The 13,176-nt window shown below is 42.6% G+C and overlaps 2 protein-coding genes across 4 annotated transcripts in view; one reads left to right on the top strand and one right to left on the bottom strand.

The window, feature by feature from the left end:
• Window positions 1-313: 313 nt before the first annotated feature.
• On the bottom strand, window positions 314-12,960 carry LOC120046186 (zinc finger MYM-type protein 1-like). Its single transcript, XM_038991209.1, has 4 exons — window positions 12,645-12,960; window positions 4,312-4,363; window positions 2,884-2,989; window positions 314-2,766 (listed from the first exon to the last, which is right to left on the bottom strand). Exon 4 carries the CDS (start codon window positions 2,211-2,213, stop codon window positions 1,254-1,256), a length of 960 nt encoding a protein of 319 aa, XP_038847137.1. The 5' UTR covers window positions 2,214-2,766; window positions 2,884-2,989; window positions 4,312-4,363; window positions 12,645-12,960; the 3' UTR covers window positions 314-1,253.
• Window positions 12,703-13,176, top strand: part of pemt (phosphatidylethanolamine N-methyltransferase) — a 94,590-nt gene continuing 94,116 nt past the window's right edge. The window contains exon 1 of one of the 3 annotated variants that reach the window (XM_038991210.1): window positions 12,703-12,959. In XM_038991210.1, coding sequence (XP_038847138.1) covers window positions 12,885-12,959 — 75 coding nt within the window. In that variant the 5' untranslated portion in view covers window positions 12,703-12,884. Of the gene's footprint in view, window positions 12,968-13,176 lie in introns of all 3 variants that reach the window. The other 2 variants (XM_038991211.1, XM_038991212.1) reach the window with 2 other exon arrangements.

The following is a 13,176-nucleotide window of genomic DNA, read 5'->3' as shown; positions in this document are numbered from 1 at the left end:
AACCCTAACCTGGCATCTAAGGAGCATGAATGAATACTATGATTGCTGATTAGAGGTAAAAGTAATAATTCACTTGACCCGGAGTTCTTCAATGAGGCAGATAGTGTGGTCCAAAAGGTTTACTTCACTAGAACTCTTTAATATACTATGAATAGTCAGTGTCTCTACCTCGGAACTGCAGCTCAGTTTCTCTCTCTCTCTCACATACACACACACACACTGTACTCACATACTGGAGAGACTTGGGTCACTCTGTTTTCATGAATATATAATCTGGGTCTATAAGTGTTGAACATCCAAAATATTTTCAGAAAATAAAGCTCAAGCACCAAGGAGATAAGATAGCATTTGTGTATTACATAAATTAAACTTAAAAAACTTAAAAAATATAAAATATTTTGGTGCCCATCAATATTACAAACTTACAGTATCATATTTATGCTCATATATATTATGTTAACTAATAGTAAAGAAACGTTTTGGAATTGGCCTAATCAATTAAATCTGTGTGACATGATACCATTTGGATTTATCGTTTTAGAATGTCAGTGTACTAGCTAGTACACAGTGCAGGTTTTAATCATGACCACAGGGACCGCCTAAGTGCCAAATTATACAAGGTATATTTAAAACTGTATAATTATGCGGTTCTGGTGAGAACTAGCAAAATGTTTCACAAACTGATCCATGTTGAGTGAGCGTGCCCTCCTTGACTCAACACTGAGAATTCCGAGGTGACTTAACCTGTCATCAACCATTGTTGTCCTAAGGTGGGTTTTAATCAGTTTTAAAGTTGAGAAGCTTCTCTCGCAAGAAGCACTGCTGACTGGTGTAACAACAGAAATCTTACAAAGTCGAAATAGCTCATGGATAACATCTTTATAAGGTTCTAGAAACACAACAAAGTCAAGGACAGTAGACAGTCTGTCCCTTCCACTTTTCTCTCTCCTATCAAGAAGCCACTTGGTTTGATGAACCTCATGCTTGAGGTCCTCTAAATCTGACTCAAAGGTCTAAGCAAAGCTCCTCATTCAAGAATGTTGTACTCTTTGGGTTGAGAGACTGGACCCATTGCATTATCTCGCAATTCTTCTTTGAAAAAACGCCTCTGCAGCTCAGCCGTGAGACTGTCAAGCACCTGATAAAAGATAGCTCTTTGGAAGCTCTCACCATCACTTTGGTCACTATTTTTCTGTCCTACAGTGTTCATCATCAATGAGTCGTGAAATCTTAAGCTTGTTTTAGGCTGTCTTTTACACAGTTTGTACACATATTTTGCAGTGCTCTGCAATTTCTTCAACCTCTTTCCATAGTTCTCCAAAGTAACCCTCACCTCTGTAGTCCTGTAATGTGTCCGTAAGGGTACCTACTAGATCCACAGCCCTTGCTAGGTCAAGAGAGCTTGATTGGAGCATGTCAGAAAGACATTTGGCATCACCAAGCACTTCACAAAATGTTACCAAAAGCCCTATGAAATGTAAATCTATCTGAGAAAGGCCCCTTGCCTCCACTGATCTATCACCACTATGTTCAAGTGTGATATTCTGTAGCACTCTCAGAACTGCTGGAAGTCTGTCCCTCAGATTACGGCATGCCGTGTATCTGCATGCCCACCTTACATCCGTAAGTCTCTGTAGTTCCCTGGACTGCTGCTGTGGATACAGCTCTTTCTGAACTGCAAGCCACTTGAGATGAACGTACGAGCCAGATACAAAGTTATAAAGCTTCTGCAGGAGAGCAAAACAGTTAACTGCCTCAGGCACTGATTTTACAGCATTGACAAGAACTAAATTCAAACACTGTGCATTATAGTGCACATAAAATGCAAATCTTGCACTGTTTTTAATCCGTGCAGACACACCAGAATGCTTTCCGCTCATGACGGATGCACCGTCATAGCCTTGCCCCACAAGATTATTTCTGTAGTTCAGACCATGTCTTTCAAGGCAATAAATGATCATTTGTGTGAGACCTGCTGCATCTAAGCTTTCAGCTGACTGAAAGTGTAAAAAGGTTTCATGGATGGCCCCTTTGTAATAGTACATCACAACTAAAGACATTAGTTGTTTTTTCTTTAAATCTTTGGTTTCATCTGCAATTCCACTAAAAACTTCACTTTCTTTTACTTCTCTTATTAGTTCACTTTGTACCATCTCAGCTCTGCCCTCAAGAACTTCCTTCTGGATTTGGTGGCTTGTGTAGCATTGCCACATGCATTCATCTTTTTCTCTTTGAGAGGGTCATGCTTTGCTATTTCTTCTAAGATTGTCAAAAAATGACCCTTGTTGTGAGAGTCATCAGACTCTCGATGACCTGTCTGCGCTATATTTTGAGTGGCAGTTAATAGGAGCACATCTGCAATTGTTTTAATGTAAGTACAATTTTCCTCCACTTTCTTTTTCAAGTCCTCATTTATGACATCTAACATTGATGAGCTGCTGTCAATCACCATTTTATGCTGATTCCAAGCACACATAGCATTGATATGATGCTCTGCCTTGGAATGGAGCTTAAACCCAGAATCTTTAAACAGTGCCAGTTACAAAAACCTGACTGATGTGAAGGCAGATTCAGGTGTATTGGGCAGAGAAAAATGCCTACAGACAAAACAATAAGTCGAATCTTGATTTACAGAATATTCAAGCCATGAATTGTCCTTATACCAGGAGCTGTTGAAAGCCCTTTTCCTAGTAGTACCATGCTGAGTTCTGGGAAAGGTTTTCAAACATGGCTGTACAGGACCCTCTTCTCTGGACCTTGAAATGTCTGAAATACACGTTAAATTATGTGTCATATCTCTATGGAAATGTATAATTAAGGGATCCACAAGATTAGATACTAACAGCTGCTAACTAAAATGTGTAGTTTAAAGTATAGGCCTACCATTGGGTCCTTTTGGAGCAGCATATCTGGTGCTTGGTGCAGTTGGGAGGGGCTCGATGACATCTCCTGGCAGCTCTGGCTCACTGTCTTGCTCAAAGCCAGAGGTCTGAGCAAGACATCAGTACCATTAGTGTATAATCACAATAAAAATGCCACAGCCATCAAAACAAGAACACACATGAATCAACAACCAACATTTTAAAGTGAAGCTTAATCTGACAAAATCATCAAGATGCTCTGACCTGGTGGTGGTAGACTGGGTCCTTGTGAAGTCTGACCACACTGACTCTGACTAGCCTCAGGTAGGGAGCTGCTCTGGGGTCCAGTGGTGATGCAAGGGCTGGGGTCTGTTTCTACCTGACCTGCCTGTTTGTGCTTCTTTAAAAAAAAGTCTGATATCTCTCCTTTTCATGTTCAATTGACCTTATGCAAAAATAAGACTGTATATGGTTACATCTAAGCATCCAATTACCCACATTTTAGTCCAATCTCAATTACATATCCCCATTATCATAACTGTACCTTAAAATCAACTACCAGTCTAAGTTACTAGTTAGACCATGGCTAGACCTACTCTGCAGTAAGTAACTTAGCTAGCTATAATTTCTTACAAATTTACGATAGCAAACAGGCTATCTGCAAATTGTGGTAATGTTTTGAGTAACGTTAACAGATTGATAATAACAATTGTTTGTTTCGAGTTCAAGTACGAAAATCTAACTGAGTTAATGGTTTTCAAATTGCTGAATGTTAACTTGCTGAACACTGACATCTGTAGCCTACTAGTTACCCTGTATTAGGTAAACATTCGTATACTGTAACTTATGACACTGCACTGTATATGAGTGTATTACTAGCACAGATGTAAACATAATGTTAGGTTAAATTGGGAACCAATCTCTCTTATCTGATTAACTCTGTTAATGCAGCCAAAGGTCTAACGTTAACCTACACAGCGACTCAACTTTCGTAAAAGTTGTTCAAGAAACGTAAACCCGATGCTAAACCTTAAAACTTACTTCAAATATGATGCTTTCGCCAATCGTGAAAAGAGCTTGTGGAGCTGTGGAAATATTCTCTCTTCTTATTCTGTATGTTCTTCTTATTTATATGTATCTCGCAACCAACGTTAATATTCTCTCTTCCTCATCCTCAATTTCAAAAATGCGCAGCCGAACGTCAAAATAAATGTTTCTTTCAATAAGAGGTGAAATGAGATGTCAATCAGCATCAAACTGCCAGTAGCGAATGAAACTGCCAGTAGCGAATGACATTTTCTCAGGTGAAAAGAATCAACACGTAAGGGGCAGCTACCTCAGAAAACCTTGAAGATGTTGATGGGTGAACACCATGCGCTCAGTCAGTAATGCTGGAAAGGTGAGTTGAGGTAAACGGAGGGAGAAGAGGAGGAAGGCTTCCGACACTTACCGTCCTAATGAGATCCCCTGTGGTTAGTCATTGAGCTCTGGCCAGATGATCCCTGAAGATGATTAAGAAGAGCATACCGTAAATGGCTAACTGACTTTAGTATCAGCATGGGGTCAGATGGGGGATGGTGAGACAATCAGTAATGTTACAGGGCTTTGGCTAGACATATGGGATCACGACTCTGTTGCTTTCTTAACGTAATCATCCAGGGAAAATCAGTTCATTCTTTTATCATCATCCTCTGTGCCTATCCATATCTCATCCTGTCTACACCTATTGTCAAAGCATTTAGCGTCAAAGGCTGTTGACTTTGTGGTCCTGTGTGGCTCTGTCAGTAGAGCATGGCACTTGCAACGCCAATGGTTGTGGGTTTGATTTCCGCTGGGGCCACCCATTTGTAAAAATATATGCACGAATGACTAAGTTGCTTTGGATGAAAGTGTTTGGTAAATGGCTTGCTGTATATGATAATATACTGTATTACTTAGCCTCTGTGACTTACCTACAGTGCATTCGGAAAGTATTCAGACCCCTTGACTTTTTCAAAATGTTGTTATGTTACAGTCTTATTCTAAAATGGATTAAATTACATTTTTTCCCTCATCAATCTACACACAATACCCCATAATGACAAAGCGGTTTTTAGACCTTTTAGCAAATTTATAAAAAATAAAAAACAGAAATACCTTATTTACATAAGTATTCAGACCTTTTGCTATGAGAAATTGAGCTCAGGTGCATCCTGTTTCCATTTATTATCCTTGAGATGTTTCTACAACTTGATTGGAGTCCACCTGTGGTAAATTCAATTGATTGGACATGATTTGTAAAGGCACCTGTATATATAAGGTCCCACAGATGATTAAAACCTGCTCCAGAGTGCTCAGGACCTCAGACTGGGGTGAAGGTTCATCTTCCAACAGGACAACGACCCTAAGCACACAGCAAAGACAATGCAGGAGAGGCTTCGGGAGAAGTCTCTGAATGTCCTTGTGTGGCCGGGACTTGAACCTGATCGAACATCTCTGGAGAGACCAGAAAATATCTGTGCAGCAATGCTCCCCATCTAACCTGAAAGAGCTTGAGAGGATCTGCAGAGAAGAATGGGAGAAACTCCCCAAATACTGGTGTGTCACGCTTGTAGCGCCATACCGATGAAGACTTGAGGCTGTAATCGCTGCCAAAGGTGCTTCAACAAAGTAAAGGGTCTGAATATTAATGTAAAATAAATATTTAATTCATTATTTATTTTTTTAGAGAGATTTGCAAACATTTATAAAAATCTGTTGTTGCTTTGTCTTATGGGGTATTGAGTATAGATTGATGATTTAAATTATGATTAAAAAAAAATACATTTTAGAATAAGGCTGTAACGTAACAATATTTGGAAAAAGTGAAGGGGTCTGAATACTTTCTGAATGCACTGTATGTGGTTATTACTGACGGTGTCTCCCAATAATAGCTAATATTTAACATGATACAAATTGTAAAATAAAACAGAAAAGCCCGGGCATATAATCAAAACATTCTAAAGTGCATACATCAACCCGGCAGGTTCAGCCCTCCAGAAGCCTATAGTGTGGGTCTCCACATTTAATCCACGCAAATAATGAGGGCACACAATTAAAATTCTGAATAACGGCACAGCTATTTATATCTTATTTCACTGTGGAAAAGGGTCTGCAATACATATCATGTTGATATGATTTTCAGTTTACTTCCATATGGCTGGTTTCATATTCGTCTCCAGGGATCACGAGGAAAAATAATCTAAAACGATTGATATGTGTATTTACAATCCCCTTCTCCAATCAGATTACTTATTTACCTAGCTCTTATCAATAGATCTTATCAATTTATAAATTACAGTGCATGGAGATTGCTGTTATTTATAAGTATATGCTTTTTCCACTTGGAACCGACAGGTTCGCTCGACTTTATTCATGATTTCCTCGCGCTTAAAGGTGGTGGAATTAAGTCAATGTCAGAATACGGCACATTACATTTACATTTTACATTTTAGTCATTTAGCAGACGCTCTTATCCAGAGCGACTTACAGTAGAGTGCATACATTTTATTACATTTTTTACATACTGAGACAAGGATATCCCTACCGGCCAAACCCTCCCTAACCCGGACAACGCTATACCAATTGTGCGTCGCCCCACGGACCTCCCGGTTGCGGCCGGCTGCGACAGAGCCTGGGCGCGAACCCAGCCCAGCCTGGGCGCGAACCCAGAGACTCTGGTGGCGCAGCCCTAGACCACTGTGCCACCCGGGAGGCCACATCTCTAGACACACCTCCGAAACACATTCATTTATTCGAGCTCCATCTCAAACGAATAGCGGGTTTAATGAATTTTCATGCTATTCACCCGCTATTCGTTTGAGATGGAGCTCGAATAAATGAATGTGTGGCGGAGGTGTGTCTAGAGATGTGCCGTATGCTATTTTCATGCTCAAGTTCAAGGTCAGAATAGGCAGAGAGAAAATAGCATAAAAAAGGAAATACGTTCCATTTACGCACGCTTAACTCTGAATCCGGACCATGGAGATGAGCAGCGAGAGAGGAGTTCACAGGAACCAATCAAAGGTTTCAGATAAGGTTTCATCCAGCATGTTTACCCATTGTTTTCTGAGAGATGGATTTATCTGCTTGTACTGGGCCAATATGAATAGAATAAAGATTAATTTACCAGAGTGATAAATATACTGTTGCTATGCTGCTGAATATCATATTCTTTGGAGCTTGCAAGACAAGGATTTCACTGTACTTGTGCACGTGAGATTAAAACTTGAAGCTTCTTGTCTCCACATGTTTTGATCCCAGTCCCTCCATGTCGTTGTGTCATGTTGCCATGACGTGCTTCTTTGTCCTGATCATACCATGAATGGTTAACTGAGACTTCAGTATCAGGGGGTCAGATGGGGGATGGTGAGACAATCAGTGATATATTGCCTGGCTACACCACACACACGGAAGTTAAGTTTCTTCTTTGTAATGAGTCTGGTTCGGAGTACCTCCCTAACCCTTCAACGAATGTGAACAAATTCAACATTGGCTTTGGTTGGTTAAAGACGATCCTATCGCTGATTACTTTATTTTGTACAATGCCCCTCGTGCCCCACGTCACCACAAACTACTTGATTGATGGCAGTCTCAGACTAAAGTACTTGGTTTCCAAGATGGCGTAGCAGTCAGACGTCTTTGTCTTTGTCTTGTCTCGTCCCATGTATATATATGTTTTATATATTTTTCTTCGCATTCTTTTTAATATTTTTCCTAAACCTCAACTTAAAAATACTCTCCTGCAACCTGCCTCACCCAATGTGATGTGGATCTGTTTTTTTTCTAAAGTATTTATATTACCTCCGAACTGGAATACCTCAACTGAAGCTAGCTAGCTAACTAGCTACCAGCTATCAGTCAGCTAACCACTGCTAGCGGTCATCAGCTAACCTTTAGCACGGAAAGCTCTCGCCAGTTCGTACAACGCGTTTCAAACCAGAGCATACTGGATCTATTTTTCTCTCCATATCCCCGGATTCCTACAGCAAACTCTGAAACTTTTCATCTGATTCATCGCAGCCAGCTAACCGCAACCCGGGTTGACTACTCCTGGCTAACGTTTCCATCCCGGAGCAAGCACCAACTAGCCTGGAGCTAGCCCATGCTAGACCCATCTCCCGACTAGGGCTCCTGGGCTACTCCTAAAGCCCACTCCTCGGCTACAATATCCGGACCCCTTCTACTGCCGGTACGGGGCACGGAACCCCGCCGATCCTTCACGACTGGAATACCGACACAATCTGCCCGAGGATCCCAACAGGCCCCTCAGGCGCGACGTCCCCTGAAGGCCCATTCTGCTAACCGCGGCCTGCTAGCTATCTATAGCATATTGGACTGTTCCTAAAGCCGAGGAGTGGGCTTTAGGAGTAGCTGGTCCATCGGCCAGTTTCTTGGACCACTATACCCATTTTGCCAATTGGACTTGGACCACTCTGGTACTTGGAACCCTACTAATTCCACGACTGGTCTATCGACGTCACCGCACGAGGAGGCAAAAACAGACTTTCCCCCATCGCGACATCCCTCTAAGGCCCTTATGCTAGCTTGCTAGCCCCGGCCTGCTAACTGCTAGCTTGCTAGCCCTGGCCTGCTAACTGTCTGAATCGCCGTGTCTAGCCAGCCCAACCACTCACTGGATCCATAAGATCACTTGGCTACGCATGCCTCTCCCTAATATCAATATGCCTTGTCCATTACTGTCCTGGATAGTGATTACTGTCTTATTTCACTGTAGCGCCTCTAGCCCTGCTCAATATGCCTAAGCCAACCATGTTGTTCCACCTCCCACATATGCGATGACATCTCCTGGTTTAAACGTCTCTAGAGACTATATCTCTTTCATCATTACTCAATGCCTAGGTTTACCTCCAAAGTACTCTCTTCCTACCATACATTTGTCTGTACATTATGCCTTGAATCTAAGCTATCGTGCCCAGAAACCTGCTCCCTTTACTCTCTGTTCCGAACGTGCTAGACGGCCAGTTCTTATAGCGTTTAGCCATACCCTTATCCTACTTCTCCTCTGTTCCTCTGGTGATGTAGAGGTTAATCCAGGACCTGCAGTGCCTACCTCCACTCCTACTCCCCAGGTGCTCTAATTTTTTTTTACTTCTGTAACTGTAAAAGCCTTGGTTTCATGCATGTTAACATTAGAAGCGTCCTCCCTAAGTTTGCTTTATTCACTGCTTTAGCACATTCTGCCAACCCGGATGTCTTAGCCGTGTCTGAATCCTGGCTTAGGAAAACTACCAAAAACCCTGAAATTTCCAACTCTAACTATAACATTTTGTTGCAATCTACTGCAGAGATAGCCTGCAGAGTTCTATCTTACTATCCAGGTCTGTACCAAAACAATTCGAGCTTCTACTCCTAAAAATGCACCTTTCCAGAAACAAGTCTCTCACCGTTACCGCTTGCTATAGACCACCCTCTGCCCCCAGCTGTGCCCTGGACACCATATGTGAATTGATTGACCCCCATCTATCTTCTGAGCTCGTGCTGCTAGGTGACCTAAACTGGGACATGCTTAACACCCCGACCATCCTACAATCTAAGCTTGGTGCCCTCAATCTCACACAAATTATCAATGAACCTACCAGGTACAACCCCAAATCCGTAAACACGGGCACCCTCATAGATATCATTCTAACTAACTCGCCCTCCAAATACACCTCTGCTGTTTTCAACCAAGATCTCAGCGATCACTGCCTCATTACCTGCATTCGTAAAAACGACCAGCCCTCATCACTGTCAAACGCTCCCTAAAACACTTCAGCGAACAGGCCTTTCTAATCGACCTGGCCGGGGTATCCTGGAATGACACTGACCTCATCCCGTCAGTAGAGGATGCCTGGTTATTCTTTAAAAGTGCATTCCTCACATCTTAAATAAGTATGCCCCATTCAAAATTTTTTTTTATCAGGAATAGATATAGCCCTTGGTTCACTCCAGACCTGTCTGCCTTTGACCAGCACAAAAACATGCTGTGGAGTTCTGCATTAGCATCGAATAGCCCCCGTGATATGCAACTTTTCAGGGAAGTTAGGAACCAATATACACAGGCAGTTAGGAAAGCTAAGGCTAGCTTTTTCAAACAGAAATTTGCATCCTGTAGTACAAACTCAAAAACGTTCTGGGACACTGTAAAGTCCATGGAGAAAAAGAGCACCTCCTCCCAGCTGCCCACTGCACTGAGGCTAGGAAACACTGTCAGTACCAATAAATCCACAATAATTGAGAATTTCAACAAGCATTTTTCTACGGCTGGCCATGCTTTCCACCTGGCTACCCCTACTCCGGTCAACAGCCCTGCGCTCCCCACAGCAACTCGCCCAAACCTCCCCCACTTCTCCTTCACCCAAATCCAGATAGCTGATGTTCTGAAAGAGCTGCAAAATCTGGACCCCTACAAATCAGCCGGGTTAGACAATCTGGACCCTCTCTTTCTAAAAGTATCTGCAGAAATTGTTGCAACCCCCATTACTAGCCTGTTCAACCTCTCGTATCGTCTGAGATTCCCAAAGATTGGAAAGCTGCGGCAGTCATCCCCCTCTAGACCCAAACTGCTACAGACCTATATCTATTCTACCCTGCCTTTCTAAGGTCTTTGAAAGCCAAGTGAACAAACAGATTACCGACCATTTCGAATCTCACCGTATCTTCTCCGCTATGCAATCTGGTTTCAGAGCTGGTCATGGGTGCACCTCAGCCACGCTCAAGGTCCTAAACGATACCATAACCGCCATCGATAAGAGACATTACTGTGCAGCCGTATTCATCAACCTGGCTAAGGCTTTTGACTCTGTCAATCACAACATTCTTATTGGCAGACTCAACAGCTTTGGTTTCTCAAAATGATTGCCTCGCTTGGTTCACCAACTACTTCTCCGATAGAGTTCAGTATGTCAAATCGGAGTGCCTGTTGTCCAGACCTCTGGCAGTCTCTATGGGGGTGCCACAGGGTTCAATTCTCGGGCCGACTCTCATCTCTGTAGACATCAGTGATGTCGCTCTCGCTGCTGGTGATTCTTTGATCCACCTCTACCCAGACGACACCATTCTGTATACCTCTGGCCCTTCGTTGGACACTGTGTTAACTAACCTCCAGATGAGCTTCAGTGCCATACAACTCTCCTTCCGTGGCCTCCAACTGCTCTTAAATGCAAGTAAAACTAAATGCATGCTCTTCAACCGATCGCTGCCCACACCTGCTCGCCCGTCCAGCATCACTACTCTGGACGGTTCTGACTTAGAATATGTGGACAACTACAAATACTTAGGTGTCTGGTTAGACTGTAAACTCTCCTTCCAGACTCACATTAAACATCTCCAATCCAAAATTAAATCTAGAATCGGCGTCCTATTTCGCAACAAAGCATCCTTCACTCATGCTGCCAGACATACCCTCGTAAAACTGACCATCCTACCGGTCATTTACAAAATAGCCTCCAACACTCTACTCAACAAATTGGATGCAGTCTATCACAGTGCCATCCGTTTTGTCACCAAAGCCCCATATACTACCCACCACTGCGACCTGTACGCTCTCGTTGGCTGGCCCTCGCTTCATACTCGTCGCCAAACCCACTGGCTCCAGGTCATCTACAAGTCTCTGCTAGGTAAAGCCCCGCCTTATCTCAGCTCACTGGTCACCATGGCAGCACACACCCGTAGCACGCGCTCCAGCAGGTATATCTCACTGGTCACCCCCAAAGCCAATTCTTCCTTAGGCCGCCTCTCCTTCCAGTTCCCTGCTGCCAATGACTGGAACGAACTGCAAAAATCTCTGAAGCTGGAGACTCTTACCTCCCTCACTAGCTTTAAGCACCAGCTGTCAGAGCAGCTCACAGATCACTGCACCTGTACATAGCTCATCTGTAAATAGCCCATCCAATCTACCTCATCCCCATACTGTATTTATTTATTTATTTAGCTCCTTTGCACCCCAGTATCTCAACTTGCACATTCATCTTCTGCACATCCTACCATTCCAGTGTTTAATTGCTATATTGTAATTACTTTTCCACCATGGCCTATTTATTGCCTTACCTCTCTTATCCTACCTCATTTGCACATGCTGTATATAGATTTTTCTACTGTATTATTGATTGTATGTTTGTTTATTCCATGTGTAACTCTGTGTTGTTGTATGTGGCCAACTGCTTTGCTTTATCTTGGCCAGGTCGCAGTTGCAAATGAGAACTAGCCTACCTGGTTAAATAAAGGTGAAATAAAATAAAATATGTAGCGAACGACAGATCAGTGGAAGAATTTAGTGTTTCGTCAGGCTAAGATATATGGGATCATGCCTCTGTTTATTTCTTAATGTAATCATCCACTGAAAATAAATGTATGAATGTATCCATGATCGATTGATTTTTATTTGCCAGTGAAAAAAATACATATATAGTACATATATTTTAAAAACGTGACCAGGATAGCACAATAAAATAAGAGACTAATTTCCATTGTGGTCTCATTCATCCTGTGTGCCCATTCATTTATAATCATGGTTCACTGTCTACTTTAAATGCATGTAGTGTCAAAGCCTGTTGATTTAGCCTGCAAGCACTAACGGCAGTAGGCTAGATGGCAGTAGTGAGATCCAGATAATGTTTTTGAGTAATATCAATGCATGTTATACAGCAACCTGTTAGACTGTGTCTGCCTACAGACCATTTCAGTAGGCTACGCGTTATACAATGCGTTACATACTAAATTGTTGGTCATCGCAACAGTGATTCTGGTAAATAAATGGCCTACCTGGTTGTGTCTCGCGGTTCTGTCTGTCGTTGCTCAATGTTGATGACCTTTGAACCGCGTTACCCAGAAAACACCGCGCTGTCGGCTTCAGTAGGTTAGAGTTGGGCTGTCGTATCTGTTCTAGTACTAATCTTGGTTAAGATGTTGTCATACATTTGGGTCAGTTATTCTGAAATGCGTTGCTATCAGCACATATAAAGCATTCACGTTCTCAGTCAGTCTTTCTACCGTGGTGTGTGTATGAGCGGCGTTGCCGACAAGAGAAAGCCCGTGCTGGATTGTTGCGGAGGGCTGAATAACGTGGATTACAGTAAGGTACACGAGTGAGTGGGTGATACATATGGTACTCGTGTGTGCGCATGACATTCAGAGAGAGCAAAAATTGGGATGGTATACTCTACAACTAACTATCGTTGATTTGTTGTCACATGTTCAAATCGTTGAAGCGTCATTCGCCACACAGTAACCCGTTTTAGACAAAGAATGTATCGAAACGAATGAATTGCCACGCAACCGCTATAACGTGACATCG

The sequence above is a fragment of the Salvelinus namaycush genome, chromosome 4, assembly GCF_016432855.1.
Source record: "Salvelinus namaycush isolate Seneca chromosome 4, SaNama_1.0, whole genome shotgun sequence".
NCBI classification, from domain to species: domain Eukaryota; kingdom Metazoa; phylum Chordata; class Actinopteri; order Salmoniformes; family Salmonidae; genus Salvelinus; species Salvelinus namaycush.
Note: the sequence above shows the minus strand (reverse complement) of the source record. Positions and strands in the feature narration are given on the sequence as shown.

Coding starts and splice junctions, on each gene's coding strand:
- LOC120046186 (XM_038991209.1), bottom strand. CDS start 2,213: ATGTGGCAATGCTACACAAGCCACCAAATCCAGAAGGAAGTTCTTGAG.